The sequence below is a fragment of the Mustela nigripes genome, chromosome 12 (assembly GCF_022355385.1).
Source record: "Mustela nigripes isolate SB6536 chromosome 12, MUSNIG.SB6536, whole genome shotgun sequence".
In the NCBI taxonomy this organism is placed as follows: Eukaryota; Metazoa; Chordata; class Mammalia; order Carnivora; family Mustelidae; genus Mustela; species Mustela nigripes.
The window spans coordinates 19,205,671-19,222,707 of record NC_081568.1 but is presented as its reverse complement, the minus strand read 5'-3'; the positions used below and the strand labels follow the sequence as shown (position 1 = coordinate 19,222,707).

The window sequence follows — 17,037 nt, the reverse complement described above, 5'->3', positions numbered from 1 at the left end:
TTATGATTTTATTTTCTGTTTATTATGTCCCTTATAAAAGACATACTATATATATCATATCATTGTATATTAAATATATATATATTTATTATGTGTATATATATGCTTTTGTCTCCTGAAGATTAATTCTTCTTTTAATAATCTATTTAAAAAAGCTTAGATAATTGATTTGACTTATGTTTCTTTTTACTGCAATTGATATTCAATGCTATAATTATCCCTCCAAACACTTCTTTAACTATACCTTACAAATTTTAAAATACATCATTTTTTGAAATTTTATTCAATTTAAAATCAACAACACAAAAAACAACAGGTGTTGGCAAGGATGGGAAAAAAAGGAAATGTCTTGTACTCTTGGGGGGAATGCAAAGTTGTGTAACCACTCTGGAAAACAATATGGAGGTTTTAAAAAAAATTAAAAATAGAACTACCTTACGATCCAGCAGTTGCGTTACTAGGTATTTACCCCAAAATACAAAAATACTAATTCAAAGGGATACGTGTACTCCAATGTTTATAGTACCATTATCTGCAATAACCAAATTATGGAAACAACCCAGGTGTCCATCAACTGATGAATGGATAAAGAATAATGAAATATTATTCAGCCATAAAAAGAATGCAATCTTGCCATTTGCGATGATGTGAGTATATATACTAACATTATTTTTTATTAACCTCCAATATTAATTTTTTCCAGTTGCACAATTTCAATTATGATTTTGTAATCACACTTTGCAGTTGCAAACTTAGGGTATACATTTGCACTACATACCAGACATATCAAATATTTGGGGGAATGGAATTGGAAAGGACCATAATGAGCTTTCTGATCTTAAATGATATTTTGTTTTTTGTGTGTTCTTGTCATTCAGTTTTATCATCCTTTCCCGAGTGCTATGGATTCTTCTTTTTTAGAGCTTTAAAGTATATTCAGCATTAGACATATGAGTCCACTGTTGATGTGTGTGTGTGTGTGTGTGTGTGTGCATGTGCATGCATTCCCGTGTGTATCCTGCTTGGTTTGCTTTAGAATCCATAGACCAAGAGTACAGGTTGGACTGAACAGTCTTTATAACTAAAGCTGAAGAGGGCAGAAACTACTGATACTTTGACTTGGGCACAGTGCTATGTTTCCCATCACACTCTGCTCTCTGTTCCTTGGATATACCACAGATGTTTTATTTCTTCCCTGGTAGTTGTCCTACTTCTATTTTTAAAATTAAAATCGGGGATGTCTGGGTGACTCAGTTGGTTAAGAGGCCCACTCTTGATTTTGGGTCAGGGGGTGATCTCAGGGTCCTGGGATCACGCCGCATGTAAGGCTGCATGCTCAGCAGGAAGTTTGCTTGAGGATTCCTTCTCCGCTCTCTCTTTCTCAAATAAATTAATCTAAAAAAATAAAAATTGAAGTCAGCTCTGGTTTTAGAGGTTTTTTTTTTTTTTAAAGGTTTTATTTATTTATTTGACAGAGGTCACAAGTAGTTAGAGAGGCAGACAGAGAAAGAGGAAGAGGGAAGCAGGCTCCCTGCTGAGCTGAGAGCCCGATGTGGGACTAGATCCCGGACCCTGAGATCATGACCTGAGCCAAAGGCAGCAGCTTAACCCACTGAGCCATCCAGGTGCCCCTGGTTTTAGAGTTTTAACATCAAATGAAATTGCTATCATTCAAGATAAATTATGGAAGTGATCAATGTACTGTGCTTAAAAAGGTGAATGTTCATGTCGACAAAAGAAATCAGGAGAGATCTTGAATGAATATAGGAGACTTCCATTTTAGAAAATTAGTACTTGAGGTATATGCCTTCTTTGTGACCACTTATTCCATTCCATAGCTGACTCATGAGAAAAAAAAAAAAAAAAAGGTGAAAATTTAATCTACATTGAACTTCTTTTCTATACCCGCTACTTATCTCCCCACCCCCAGGTATTTATGATTCTTGATGGTTGTAGAAGGCAGGAAAATAAGTTAAAAACTCCTTAAATACAATGCATATATTGTATATTTCCTTTGATTATCTCAGTCCATTAAAAGCCATTCATGCACAAGAACGCAAACACATACACAAACACACAAAACAATAAAAAATACGCTTTTTTCCAAGATGTAGAATTAATTTGGAGGAATAATCCAAGACGTAGAATTCGTTTGGAGGAATAATCCAAAAGTTAGGATGTCGCACCATGTAATAAGAATCCCCATGCAGAAATTCAGAATGGATCATGCACCCAGAAGGGGTTATATGCAGAACATCTACCACCCATCCAAGGGAGCTAGGAAATGCTGAGCAATTTGCAGTTGACTTGAGTCAATGTGATTTTATAGATTGTGTCTTAATGGTCCAGAATTTAGATGTACTACTTTGTTTCTGGCACTGATCTTAACTCACTAAATTCTTATTAAATTATTCATCTTTCTAGTTCCCACAGTGATTGTGACTGAATATGGGTCAAGTATATAATTTTTTCAGGAATCAGTTTTTTCCTTTAATATCTGAAAGCTTACAAATTTTATTGCCTTCAATAGTGTGGATTTTTGCATTAGTGACTTTTTTGTATTACACTGGATTTAGTCACTAAATGATTCAGTAAAACAGACATTAAACTATAATACTTTCAAATGGTTAAAAATAATGACAGGCAGGTAATGATTCCTCCATTGATGTTTGCACTAAAAAAAAAAAAAAAAAGTCAAATACACATACTTGGAAACCAAAACTTCTAAAAATAGGTGGTCATAAAACTTATCACATGAAAAGCTGAGAGCTCTATTTCCATTGGAATTCCAAAAGACATTGCTGAGAATTGACTGGTTGACAGTGATGATGCCAGGATCAGGGAATGTAAGTTAGAGAAAGGGACAGAAACTATGTATATCTATGTTCTTTAAAGAAAATTCTTAATATTTTTAATTAACTAATTTTCTGTCTTAATTCTAACTTTCCTTCTTAAAACACAATTCTTTAAAAAGAAAGACTGCTACTGAAACTTTGTCCTCAAAGCAACTTGAATTACAAATTTGTACTTAAAATTCAGCATGTCAGTAACATGTCTTTTTGTTTGTTTTTATAACTTTATTTAATTATTTGAGAGAGAGAGAGCACAAGGCGAGGAACAGAGGGAGAGAGAGAGAATCTTCAGCAGACTCCTCTGCACTGAACACAGAGCCCAAAACGGGGGCTCGATTCCAGGACCCTGAGATCATGAGCTAAGCCGAAAGCAAGAGTTGGCTGTTTAACTAACTGAGCCACCCAGACGCCCCTGTCAATGATGTTTTAAGTCAAAAACAATCTGTGGAATTTATATGTCCAAACACATTCTCATTAACATTTTTTTTTAAAGATTTTTATTTATTTATTTGACAGACAGAGATCACAAGTAGGCAGAGAGGCAGGCAGAGAGAGAGGAAGGGAAGCAGGCTCCCTGCTGAGCAGGACCTTGATCCCAGGACCCTGAGATCATGACCCGAGCCGGAGGCAGAGGCTTTAAACCACTGAGCCACCCAGGCGTTCCTCTCATTAACATTTTTAGTAGATACTCTTTATCCAGGAACTTACTGTGTATATGTCCAGATAGTTTCATGATCTGTAGTTCACACACTTGTGCTGTCAGATCTCCCCCTTCAAGTAGGTTCATCTTTTCTGTGCTCAGCAAACTGGAAGCTAGCAAGGATGTCTTCTCACTAACAGTGTTTAAGTGTTAAGTTTTAATCATGATGACATCTATTCATTATTAAATTATGCAAGACATTTCAGAACAGTGCAAGGGAGATCTGGTGACCTGAGTTAGTGGTTATGACACTAACTATTTGAGACTGAGCACATCGTGTAACATTACTCTTGAAACTCTTTCCATATCTGTCAGAGGAAATTATGGGTAAAAAAATTTATTTCTGAAGCTCGATTCAAAATTGCTTGATCATATGTTTGCTGCTACGGTTAGGACCAACTTCCCCATTAGGCAGAGTATGTATAGAACTTAGGGTTCCTAGTACTTTTAGGGGAGGGACCCATCAAAATAGGTTTATTTTTTTTTTTTAAATCACAGGTAAAAATTGAAATTTTAGGTCAAAGACCATGCTTTAATATGTAATATTAATATGTGTCTTTCTATGAATACCATTATAAAATGTTGGTTCTTATTATTTTATTGAGGAAAAAGCCCACAAAAGTAAACTACATAGGGCCCATGAAAGTCATAATGAAGCAGGAGAGTAGATTCTTGCCTCACACAGTTGAAGAATGAATCTCACAAAGGAGATGAGAGAATTTTATTAAGCTAGGATACAGAAGAAGCTCTCCAGAGTGAGAGAGGTCTCAACAGAGTTGCCTGCGTGGGCCTCCACAGACGCTCTTTTATTTAGAACTGACCAGGGAGCTTGTGGACTTAACAATCTTGTGACATCTTGGTTTCAGTAAGAACTGGTGATAACATCTTTAATGGTTTACTCCTTTTTTTGGGGTCTGGTAATTCTTTATTGGTCACAAGTGACTGTTATAACAAGAGCCCAGCTAAGGCAGCGTGGTCTGGTTTGTTCCCTTATCCCTGGTTTCCTCACACCTTTTTGGCATTTCTGTGAGCCTGATCCCTTAACCCTCTACCTACCTCTCCCTTCCTAGTCCTGCCTATCTCTTAGTCAATGAGTCTCTTCAGATGTATATCAGTGGGTCATATACTTTGGGGATGATTCCCAACATGTATCTTGGGGTGGGGCTGGGGGTAGAAATAAAGGAGGTTTCCAAAGAAATTTCTATATGTTAGAGTAGACTTACAGGATCCTGGGGATCAGGCTAAGGTTGCCTTTTGCCTTTAACAAAGGGTCAGTTAAGTCCCTAGGACAGTTCACTCTGCCTATTTCAAGGACTTGTCAATGGGTGATACATTATAAGGAAATTTTATTTTATTTACAGTCCTTCTACCTTTGTTTTCCACATCAGTATAGATGGATGGGTTATGTTAGGGCTCCAGGAAACTGAGTCTATGGGTCTCTGGAAGTCAGACTATTGATAAGATTGATTTTTTTTTTCTTCAGTTAATCACTAAGACATGTGTAAACTGAGGGACACTCCTGTCCTGCAGGACTATAATCCGTGTAAATTATCCGTTTGTTTTCCCTTCCCTTAGCTTTAGCTCAGGCAGGAGTGTCTGAGGACTGTCACACATATCCCACCGGGTGACAGGGGAGATTGCGGGGTGTCGGCTTGTGCTTTGTCCTCAGCTTGCCTTCTGCTTCCTCCTTGATAAGACAGACCTGACTGAGAGAAAATTGGGGTTGAACAATCAGATGACTTGGACTCTGCATCTTAACAGGCCTGGACCTAAATTTAGGTTTGAGCTTCGGCTTCTGAAGAACTGTGTCATAAAAGCAAAGGGAAGTGTTCCATTTTGTCCATGAACATCCTCCCTGCCCGGTCCCCAGAGCTTTGCACATTGTTTTTCCTATTTGTGACCCATCGCATATGCATGACCCATTATTCCAATTCATGGGACACCAGTCCATCCTACTGGGTTGCCAGAACTCGGTTTAACGACCATGCTAGTTTGCATACATCATGCACACATGGTGCAATGTCCTCCTCAAGGACATTGTTTCCTATTCCGTATGTGTCATGTAGCACACGATACTCTGAAGAAAGCTTTCTCAGACCATTCATGTTTGGATTTGGTGCTCATCAACACTTAGTTCTTAGACTGTGAGAGTTGTTTCAGCTTTGTTCACATTTGACAGCTTCCATACAGCAAATTGTATGGTGCACAGAAAGTGCTCTATAAACGTTGCTGAGAGAACAGTTCTGAACCTCAGTGACCCCATCTACATACTGAAAATTCTAAGCACACCCCTCTGAGATTGTGAAAAACAAAACAAAACACACCGACACACAACTATTGGTACAACTAGCATATTAGGGTGCTCATTATAATCTGGCTTAATTTGAACTATTAAAGTAAACTACTAAAGTATTAAATTATTAAATTATTAAACTTAATTTGAACTATTAAAGTAAACTATTAACGTATTAAATTATTTAATTATTTAAACTATTAAACTATTAAAGTATCTACAAATCTCATGCAATGTTTTAGAGTCTAGAGTCTATACTTAAGCACTGAGATCTTAAAGACTTAAAAATATGAATAAAAAATAGAAAATAAAGAAATAAACCGTATACTGTCTTTTTAGTTCAGTTGAAAACTATGATGAAAGTACTATTTAACATTGAGCCAGGCATTATGAAAAATAGAAAATAAATTACAATCTAGTCCTTTCTGCCCTCAAGAAGATGAAATTAAACACAATGCTATTTCAATTTTATATTTCAGCTACAGATGCATAATTTAGGAGTTAATCCTTTTTTATGTAATGGGCCTCCACATAGAGATAAGATAGGCTATCTACAAATGGGCTTTTTAGTATTGTGCAAATATTGAAGCATAATTAGAATTAAAAATTAGTGCTGATAAAATTGTCTGCTTCTTTTATTTAAGCCTGACCGTCTCATAAATGCTTGCCAGTAAAGATCTGTCTTATGATTACTGTGCTTCTCCACATGTAATAACTATATTTATAAATGAAGTAGATATTTTATGACCGATAATGTATCTCCACATTTGTACTTTTGACTAATTTTACAAGTTAATGTCATGTCTTTCTGCACTTTTAGGTTGGACAGCAAGAACACAGTTTTCTGTTGGTTGACCCCAATTTTGTGCCTTTGCTATAAATTCACATAGTAGAACACAGTGAAGTGCAGTGATTGTTTGCATGTTATTTATTAGTACATGCACAGGCTTCACATAAATAACTTCAAAAGGAAGTTATCTTTAAGTGTTTTTTTTTTCTTCTAGCTATGGACATTTTTGCTTGATGTCCTACAAAGAATGCATTAAATGAGGAATCATGCCCTCTCTTGGGAAGGAATTCCTAACAAAACTCTCAAGCCCTCTCTCCCCATCTCTTCATTTATTGCTTTTCAGAAGCAGTTCAAATCCTGGATCAAAGAAAATTGGGTACCAGATGGCTTTTCTCCTAACATCTTTAAGTCATCCTGAGAGCATTCTTGCTACCAATTTCCACATAGTGAAATAAATCCTAGCTAGCTACAATAGAATGAGACTTCCAGGAAGCAGCAGGTGTAATGTCACAGCTGTATTAGCACTGCTAACTTGAGCGAAGATCACGTTACCTCTGGGACTGTCACTTGCTACTGAAGTTAAAAAGGCTGCAGAGAGCAAAGCAAGAACTCTTGGGTGCTATTTATTTATTTATTTATTTATTTAGCTTATTAGCAGGGACCTTAGAGAAAATGGCCACACCTATTTATGTGTCTCACTCAACAATGCTCTCTTGACTCCTGCCACATGCTCTATCCGCACACTGCCCTAAATTTATGTGTGTCCTATCTGGTTTTGCTAATTATCATGTTAAAATGTTAACACATAGTAGAGTGGAGAAGTGTATTGCTGGTTTGTGTGCAGGTCACATTCCTGGGGAATAAAATTAATTTCAAATGGTTTTGCTTGAAGGGGAATTTTAATCTGAGGAGAATAGCAAGGAATCGAGCTTCTTGGAATTCTATCTGCATTGGTAACAATCCTCACAATGTTTGATAATTTATCTGATACTAGCAAACCTTTGTGTTACGTATTTCATTCAAAAAGAATATATTGATTTCCAATTTGATGAATGTTTTGTGTGAATTCTGTGATGTTACGTTTAAATAGGATGTGAGTATAAAATGCTATAAAGGGCCCTGGATACATTGGTTTTTTTTTTTTTTTTTTTTTTTTAGAAAAAGAAACCAAGTTTCCTTCTCATTGAAATGTTTTTGAAAGAATAATAATATTCAGTACAATTCCAAAAATGTTTAATACTTTGTGCAGTCCCTTTATTTTAACTTGTGATTCAAGACATGAGATCCTGTTTTAAACTTACAGTCTAAACAGAGATACATATGCAGACACATACTTAAGATAGAGTGATAAATATTCAACGTAGAATTATGCATTTCCTGTGACATTAGAGCACAGTAGGTAATGTGTAATGAACTCTTGGAAAATATGATCAAGCACATGGATTCATATTACTTGAGTCCTTAGTGTAGTGCTTTGATTCAATTATCTCACATAGTGCTTTATACTAGATGCATAAAATGGTATCAGCTGCATAAAAAGGAAATATTTAGTATGCACTGGCTCATTTAAATTGTATAAACACACCTGAAAAATGTTCCTTTAGTTCTCGATCTTGAAATGTCATTAGGCTGTATTGGTGCTATGAAACTCTAAAAGGATTAAAATTGTTCATCCATAGAGGCTTGGATTTGGTGTTAATAATCTTTAGGATTTTCTATTATGATCATAAATGACAAAATTAAAGAAAAATTTAAAAGCTAGTACATTAAGATCTTAATCAACATAATCAACTGACTGAAGAATGACTAATTCCTTTTATTAGCCAGGGATGGATTATAGCTTAATTGATCATTTGTGATGTGTGGAGACTTAATTAATAATTGAGATGTGTCAAAATGTCTATTATACTGTATTCTGTAATTTGCCATTCTCGGCTTACTATTTATAAATAAAATTAGCATATTTTAGAGAAAACAATGGTTTTGATAAATATTTCAGAAAAATAATGAAAACTCTCTGGTTGTAAAAATGAAATAAAATTCAGACAAAGATTTGAAAGTGTACATATAAAGGAAAACAATTTCTAGTATGAGCAGATTAATTACTGTAGTGCGCTGACTTGAATCAGTTTCTTCTGATTAAAAAAGAATCTGGAAAAAAGCTGGTTGTTTGGAAATAATAATGATCTTCCTGTAGTCACCTCATATTGTATTTTCCCATCATTGTAACATGCTACATTAAACAGGAAGAAGTCATGAACATGTTCTGAAGATGATTTAGGTTTAGAGAGGTCTTTGGGTTTTTCTGTTCAAAGTGTGTGGTCCAGCCTCATTGACATTACTGGGGAGCTTGTGAGAAATGCAGAAGCTTGTGCTCCACCCAAACTTACTAAATGAGAACACTGACATCTAACCAGAGCCCTAGGAGATGTGAATTTACATTAAATGTTGCCAAGCACTGATCTAAAGGAATGACAGGAATGCAGAATGTTAAGAGACGGTTCAAAAATTTTTAAACTTCATGTGATATTCATACTAAGTGATTTTTGAGATTAAAATAAGGTACTGTGGTGTTAAAGGATTTCTTGAAAATAAATTTGTTAACTGGAAATGAGTTTAGAATTTCATTAATTTTTAACATTTTCATATCAGGAAATAGTTTAACTATTGTCTCAACCCACTTAATTGCTTCTAATTATAATTCTGTTTACAATTTCAAACAAGTATCACTCCTTTACATTATATTTTCATATTCTAAAATTTAGCTTTTGTTTTTCACCATAAGTAATCTAACCTGTTCAGAAAAACTTTTATATTTATTGCTTAATTCAAGAATGTTCAGTTATGCATGTAACAATTCACTAGTGAGGGAAATTCAACAGACTATAAATATCTAGACATGATTTGGAATTATGTATTAGTGAGGGAGTAGTTTATGTATGTAAAAAGTTACATGTCAGACTTTACATGAAACAAACAATTGGAAATAATGTAATAATAATGTAATATATTTTTTAAAAATCACCTGGTTCCAGACATGACAATGAACTGTAAAGTTCAGATGTTATCTGCCCGGTAGTTAGACATATTAAAAATTTTTAATTGATTTGGGTCTTGGTGAAGTGGGTTTTGGAAAATTAATTTAGCTAACACCCTGTAGGATATATTACAAAGTAATAAAGATGAAGGTTAAGGAAATTTGTTAGTTTGATAGTATACACTTTCTGCATGAAATAATGATAATTTAAATAGTGTGTTGGCACAGGGCACCTGGGTGGCTCAGTGGGTTAAGCCTCTGCCTTGGGCTCAGGTCATGATCTCAGGGTCCTGGGACTGAAGCCTGTGGGGAGCCTGCTTCCCCCCCGCGAACCCCTCTCTGCCTACTTGAGATTTCTCTCTGTGTCAAATAAATAAATAAAATCTTTAAAAAACTATATAAATAGTGTGTTGGCACATAGTATGGGGTTGGAAGAGCTGACAGCCAGGAAGAAAAAAACACAAGCAAGAGTGTATATTGACAGACCATGTTGGAGATATACTTGATTTAATGAAAGTGTCAAAGATGCTCTGTATTTTGAGTCAGGTTAGTGGAAGAGTAATTATTTGTGGCATCTATAATGAAGGAGCAATATTTTGAAAATGCTAATAACTGGGCTTGTAGCTACAAAGAACATACCAAGGAAGAATTAACATTGGACAAATTTGTTTCCTATAATTTCTTATTTTTATTTTGTGTGTGTTTATAAGTTCTTTTTTTTTCTTACAGTATTTTTAGGTTTCTAAGAAATTTAAGATGAAGGTACAGAGATTCCTCAAATACCCACTGCCATTCTCAACATCACTTACCTTTATGGTGGTTGGTGGGGTTTTTGTTTGTTTGTTTTTACCAAAAATGTCCTTGGACATTCAACCCTGTCCAATCTACTAATAAGCCTATCAAAGTCCTTTTTCATTTGCAGTACAGTGTTTTTTATCTCTTCCATTTCATTTTAGTACTTAGGATTTCTATCTCTGCTTACATTACCCATCTGTTCTTGTATGCGATCTACTTCATGCATCAGAACACCTAACATATTAATAATAGTTGCTTTAAATTCCAGCTCTGCCATGTCAGATTCTGATGCTTGCTATGTCTCTTCAGTTTGTGATTCTTTGCCTTTTTGCATGCTTTATAATTATTTTTGTTAATACGTGGACACATACGGGGAAATGGAACTGCTATAAATAGTCCTATAGTAATGCGACGGGTTACGTGCAGGGTCAGGGGAAGCCTACTATAGCTTGTGGTTAGTACTTTAGCTTAGTGAGCCTGTGAGCCTAAGCCCTTGGATTGTGAACTTCACAAACTTTTCTCATTTTTTTTCCTTCTGTAGGTGAAGCGTGATGACTAGATAGAACTGAACCATATATTTCCCTTCCCCCAGGTCAATTAGACTTTGATAATACTCTAGTAAATTAGGCTCTGGTTAACTAGTTTCCCCTGAGGGCAGACCTTGTTAGGAAAAGAATGATCTAGGCTTTTCAAAATGTTTTCTGCTTCTCCAGTTGAAAACATAGGGGATTTTTCTCAGATTTTACTGTAGGAACCTGGTCAAGCTGCTGCAGGTAAATCTCGTAATATTGAGGAGACCTGCCCCCATCCCTAGATGGCCCTGGAGGTTTTCAGTTTCAGAGTTGTGTGCAGTAAGCCTCCAGTAATTTGTGTTACAGTTCAGGTTTCCTGTATGATTACTGGTTCCAAAATGGTTTCTGCTCTTGAGTCTTTGCTGTTAAGTCCTGTTTCCTTTATCCATCCATCTGTCTCTCCAATCTCAGGAGTATGAGTTTGCCCAGAGTCCTCCTGTGGATCTCATGGATCCAGAAGACATGATTTTTCAGTCTGTTCAGCTTTGTGTTGCTACATTGGAGTGGTAACTTCAGGCTCCTTACTTGTGGAACAAAAGATTATTCTTTTTGATTACTAAGTAACATTCTTTTGTGGGGAAATACTATAATTTGCTTATCCATTCACCTGTAACATTTGGTTTGTTTCCAGGTTTTTGGCTATTATCCATAAATTTCTATATACCTTCATATACAACATTTTAAAGATCCATTTATTTATTTGAGGGGGGGGGAGGAGCAGAGGGAGAGAATATTTGAGGGCACTCCTCACTGAGCTTGGAGCCCAACCTGGGTTGGGGGTGGAGGGTTAGTCTCACAACCCATGAGGTCATGACCTGAACCTGAACCAAAACCAAAAGTCGCGCACTCAACTGACCTGAACCACCCAGGTTTTAGATGAGCACATACTGTCATTCCTCTTTTATAAATATCTGGGAGCAGACCAGATTATATTGTAGGTGTATTTTTATGATTTTAAGCATCTGCCAATCCTATTCCTGTTATAACAACTTAGCACAAACTGAGTGGCTTACCCCAACATTGATGTATCTATTGCATATCTAGAGGTTAAAGTCTAAAATTAAGCTGTCCAAGGGACTATGCTCCATCTGGAGACTCAGGAGAATCTAGAGGTTTCTTTCTTTCTTTTTTTTTTTTTTTTTAGCTTTTAGGCTTCCTGCATTCTGGCTACTGCCCTCTTGCTCAAGACACTCTGACCTCTTCTTTAATCTTCTCTCCTGCTCTTGACCCTGATCCTCCTGCCTTCTCTTACAAGGATCCTTATGATTACAATGATCCCGCCTGAATAATCAGAGGACTCTGCTGAATCTCTACAACCTTGCAGTTACTACCATCTGCAAAGTACCTTTCACCTTACAAAGTAATATATTCACAGGTTCCAGGGATTAGAATGTGACTATCTTTGAGGGGCCATTATTCAACCTACCACTTTGTCTGCCAAGGACATTGTGCTATTTTACATTCCCATCAGTAGTGTAGAATAGTTATACTTTCTCCACATCCTCACTAACACTTGTTAATAGTTAATCATTTTAGTTTGCTTTTCTTAAATAATGAACAATGTTGGATATGTTTTCATGTACTTTTTGTTTTCTATGTTTTTAGGTAAAGTATCAGTTCAGCTTTTTTCTAATTTATTTATTGGGCTCTGTGCTTTTATTCTTGGATTTTGAGCATTCTTCGTGTATTCTAGATATGCCTATAATCAATTATGATTTGCGATCTGTTATAAAATATTTCTGGGTTTTCCCCCTAAAATATATTTTAGACATATTTTAATGATCTTAAATCAATATTAAATAATGCATTTTATCATGTTCAACTTCATCAAGTTGTATGTGTTAAACATGTACAACATTTTGCATCTCAATCATACCTCAAGAAAGTGGTTTAAAAATAAAAATAATATAGCAACAAAAACAAAAAATTTTTTTTCACAAAAAATGAGCAATATTTATATACTGAAATCTAGAAAACATTACTGAGATGAACTCATCAATATAGAGATATACAGGGTTTATAGGTCAGAAGAATCATGTTGCTATGATGTCCGTTTTCCCCAAATTCATCTAAAGATTCAATGCAATCCCCATCAAAATCCCCATAGGCTTTTATATAAAAATTTCAAGGTAGATGTGATTTTTTAAAGATTTTATTTATTTAGTTGCAAGAGAGTGAGCATAAGTGCGGGCATGGGCAGAGGGGAAGGGAGAAGCAGACTTCTGGTCAGCAGGGAGCCCAGAGTGGGGCTTGATCCCAGGACCCCAAGATGATAACCCAAGCCAAAGACAGCCGTTCAACTGTTTAACTGACTGAGCCACCCAGGTGCCCTCAGGTAATTACAAAATTTAAATATAAAAGGCAAAACAGCTAAAATAATAAGTACACACACAAATTTGAAACACTAACATTATCTGATTTCAAGATTTATAAATTACAGTAATCTGTGTGGCTCAGTCAGTTGAGTTTCTGCCTTAGGCTCAGGTCAGGATCCCAGGGCCCCATCAGGCTCCTTGGTCACTGGGGAGCCTGCTTCTCCCTCTCCCTCTGCTGCTTCCCCTGTGCTCTCTTTCACAGAAAAATAAATAAAATCTTTAAAAAAGCAAATTACAGTAATCAAGATAGTGTGCTATTGATATAAAGTTGGGCAAATAGAGGAATGGAATGAACTAGAGAGCTTAAAAATAGACCCACACATACGTAGACATACTGATTTTTGACTAAAGCACAGAGGCGATTCAGTGGAGAAAGAAGGGACTTTTCAACAAATGGAGTCTCCGGTAACTGGATATTCATAAATCAAACGAAGAACTTCAATTCATATCTCACACCATATACAAAACTTGATTTAAGTTGGATCATAGACTTAAATGAAGCAACTAAAACTATAAAACTTTGAAAAGAGAACATAAAAGATAAATTTTCTTGACTGTAAGTTAGGCAAAAATTTTTAGATATGGGACCCAAAGACCAATGTACTAAAGAAAAAAATTCATAAATCAAAATAATCAAAATTAAAAACTGTTGCTTTTTAAAATTTTACTTAATCTTGTTGTTGTTTGAAATGGCTTTATCAAGTGATATTTACTTATAATATATTTTAAACATATTTTAATGATATTAAATCATTATTAAATAATCCATTTCATGATAGACCCTTCAGGCATTCAAAGATAGAAACTAGAGTAATAATCCAAAAAAAGATCCCATTCCTATGTGGAGCTTTAATTATTTACCTACACCTTTTATAGGTAGCCTCTCCACCTACTCCTTCCCCAAAATATTGATGCTTAAGCTTTTAAAATTATAGATAATGTTATAATTGCATTAAGAATGTTCACCAGGGGCGCCTGGGTGGCTCAGTGGGTTAAGCTGCTGCCTTCGGCTCAGGTTGTGATCTCAGGGTCCTGGGATAGAGTCCCGAATCAGGCTCTCTGCTCAGCAGGGAGCCTGCTTCCCTTCCTCTCTTTCTGCCTGCCTCTCTGCCTACTTGTGATCTCTCTCTGTCAAATAAATAAATAAAATCTTAAAAAAAAAAAAAAAAGAATGTTCACCAGTATATCGTATAGTTGTTGAGATATTTTTTTTAAACGAATAAAAGAGAGATGAGAATGATTGTTGCTTCAATAAATGTTAAAGCTTTGACAGAAAAGAGCAGCTAGTCTCAATGACACACTTTCTTCTAACTCTTAGGAAAAGTGTATGTTTCTAGAGAATACCATCTATCATGCCCCGTTACATAAAAAGACAGACATTGCTTTGGTAAATGTTCCTTTTACTTAGAGTCCAATCAATTTAAGTTTCTGTAAAGTCAGTGCTTTGTAATGTAAAATCATTTTATGTATCAGATAATTTCTATACTCAAAGTGTAGCATGACATGTCGTTGCTTTAATAGTTTACGTCTGTTCTGTCGACTATTCCCCATGCTGTCAAGAGCTCCACTGTCATTTAATACACTCAAGGGAAACACTGCTTCACCATTTATCTTATTTGTAAAAGCATATTTGCATTAACCTTTAAGTCTTCTTAATAAAACAAAACAAAAAAAGTAAACAGATTGCTTACAGATCTTCGTATATGAGAGCATAAATGTCAGTGCCTATGCTGGAGTCCTCAGAATATGTTGCCATGTTAGAGAAAAGGAATTCAAGCCTTTTGGTCCCCAAACCACTTTTTTATAACAAATATTTTATCATGTGTTTTAACAGAAAACAAACAAAAACAATCTACAGAAAAGATTTTGAAATAAAAATAATACTGTTAGGATTGACAATAATGTAAATGAAGAATAAAATAACTATGATCAAAATATGTGTTTCCATACATAATATAGAGGTATAGCCATATAGAAAAGGGGATGGTACTTAGATTTTGGAATCAACTTACAGTGTATTCATTCATTCAATTCAAATGTTTATTGATCATCTTTGTGCAAGAGTCTGTTGAAGACACTTATTGCAGCAGCAAAACAACCCATGCAATTATAGCAGGGAGACAGAATATATCCCCAATCAATAAATAAAGCACTTGTAGTATATTCCTGTATGTGGAATATGAGGGCAAGTTTCAAGAAATTCCTGAAGAAGGCAGGAAATAGAAATACAGTAGCAAAATAAAACCAAATAAAATCACATGCCCCTACCTCTACCTCCATATTTTCTCCCTCACCCCTGTCTAAAAAATAAAAAAATAAATATATAAAAATTTAAATACCCTTGCATTGCATAACAGATGCATGTTTTCTATCGTTTTTTTTTAAGTCACTATTTTTTTCAGTGTTTTAATTTATATAAAGAGCCTGTTGAAGACACTCTGAAAAAGTTGGCATGCAAAATTAACTACATCTCTACTTTATATAGGTATTATAATTCCTGAAAACTGTTATGACAGAAGACAAAATAAATAAAAGCATAATACGTCCCTTCCTTAGAATTTGCTCAAAAGAAGTTATTTACCGTTATCTTTTCTTAAATTTAAGATGATACTAGACAAGTAACATCTCCCAAAAACTACTCAGTATTTTATATAAAAGAGGGAAAGTAAATATTTTGGTTGCTGTTAGTTAAGCTTTAGCACTTTAAGGTTGAAGTGACAGGTAATATTCAAAATGTTGTCCACTGACTTTTTTTATTTGTTTGTTTGTTTGAAGCTTTTGGAAACATGTCCAAAACGTTGATGAGATGTTGGAAACCAGTTGAAACACAGTAAAATTCAACCCAATAAAATAAGACTGCTTTCTCTTCATCCACGTTGGAAATTTTCAAGAAGTGAACGATGACAATATATCGATTTTTGGTACTATTTCTACTCTGGGTATGCCTGCCACATTTCTGTTCTCCAGAGATAATGTTCAGAAGGACTCCTGTGCCCCAGAAAAGAATTTTAGGTGCACGGGTGCCTAGGAGTGATGGCAAAATTCTGCATCGTCAAAAACGTGGTTGGATGTGGAATCAATTTTTCTTACTGGAGGAATATACAGGATCTGATTATCAATATGTGGGCAAGGTAAGTCTGCATTGAAATGGCAAATATTTAAATTCTTTTTTTATTATGTCTTGGGAAAACCTGAGGGTTTTAAGATCATTAGTCTCATGAATTTGATTCTCTAATCCTCAAGTAATTGTTGTTTATAGAATAGAAATTATAATTTGAGAGACTATGGGATACATAAATACAGCATGATAAAGGTAGTGATTCATTTGCTAGAATTAATTCTGTCCATTTCTTTATGGATTAAAGAAGTAGTAAAAATTGCACTTTTAGAATTTGTAGTTAGATATGAATGATAGTGAGAAAACTATATGTCGATGTAGCCATTTAAAATGACTATATTTCACACTGCTCTTGATTTCAGCGAGGAAAAAAAGACATTTAAGAATTGTTTAATATTCTACAGAATGAAAAAGCAAATGTCATTAAAAGTAGGACCAAAGGCACCCCAAAATAGCTTTTTTATAAGAAAGCTTATTTCAGATATGAGTGTTATTTATTTTTCTC

The 17,037-nt window shown here is 35.1% G+C and overlaps 1 protein-coding gene across 2 annotated transcripts in view; it reads left to right on the top strand.

Moving 5' to 3' along the window:
• The window catches only part of CDH10 (cadherin 10), a 171,834-nt gene that overhangs the window by 47,021 nt on the left and 107,776 nt on the right, over positions 1-17,037 (top strand). For both annotated transcript variants that reach the window (XM_059416473.1, XM_059416475.1), the window contains exon 2: positions 16,190-16,545. In XM_059416473.1, the coding sequence (XP_059272456.1) occupies positions 16,315-16,545 (231 nt within the window). In that variant the 5' untranslated portion in view covers positions 16,190-16,314. The remainder of the gene's footprint in view (positions 1-16,189; positions 16,546-17,037) is intronic.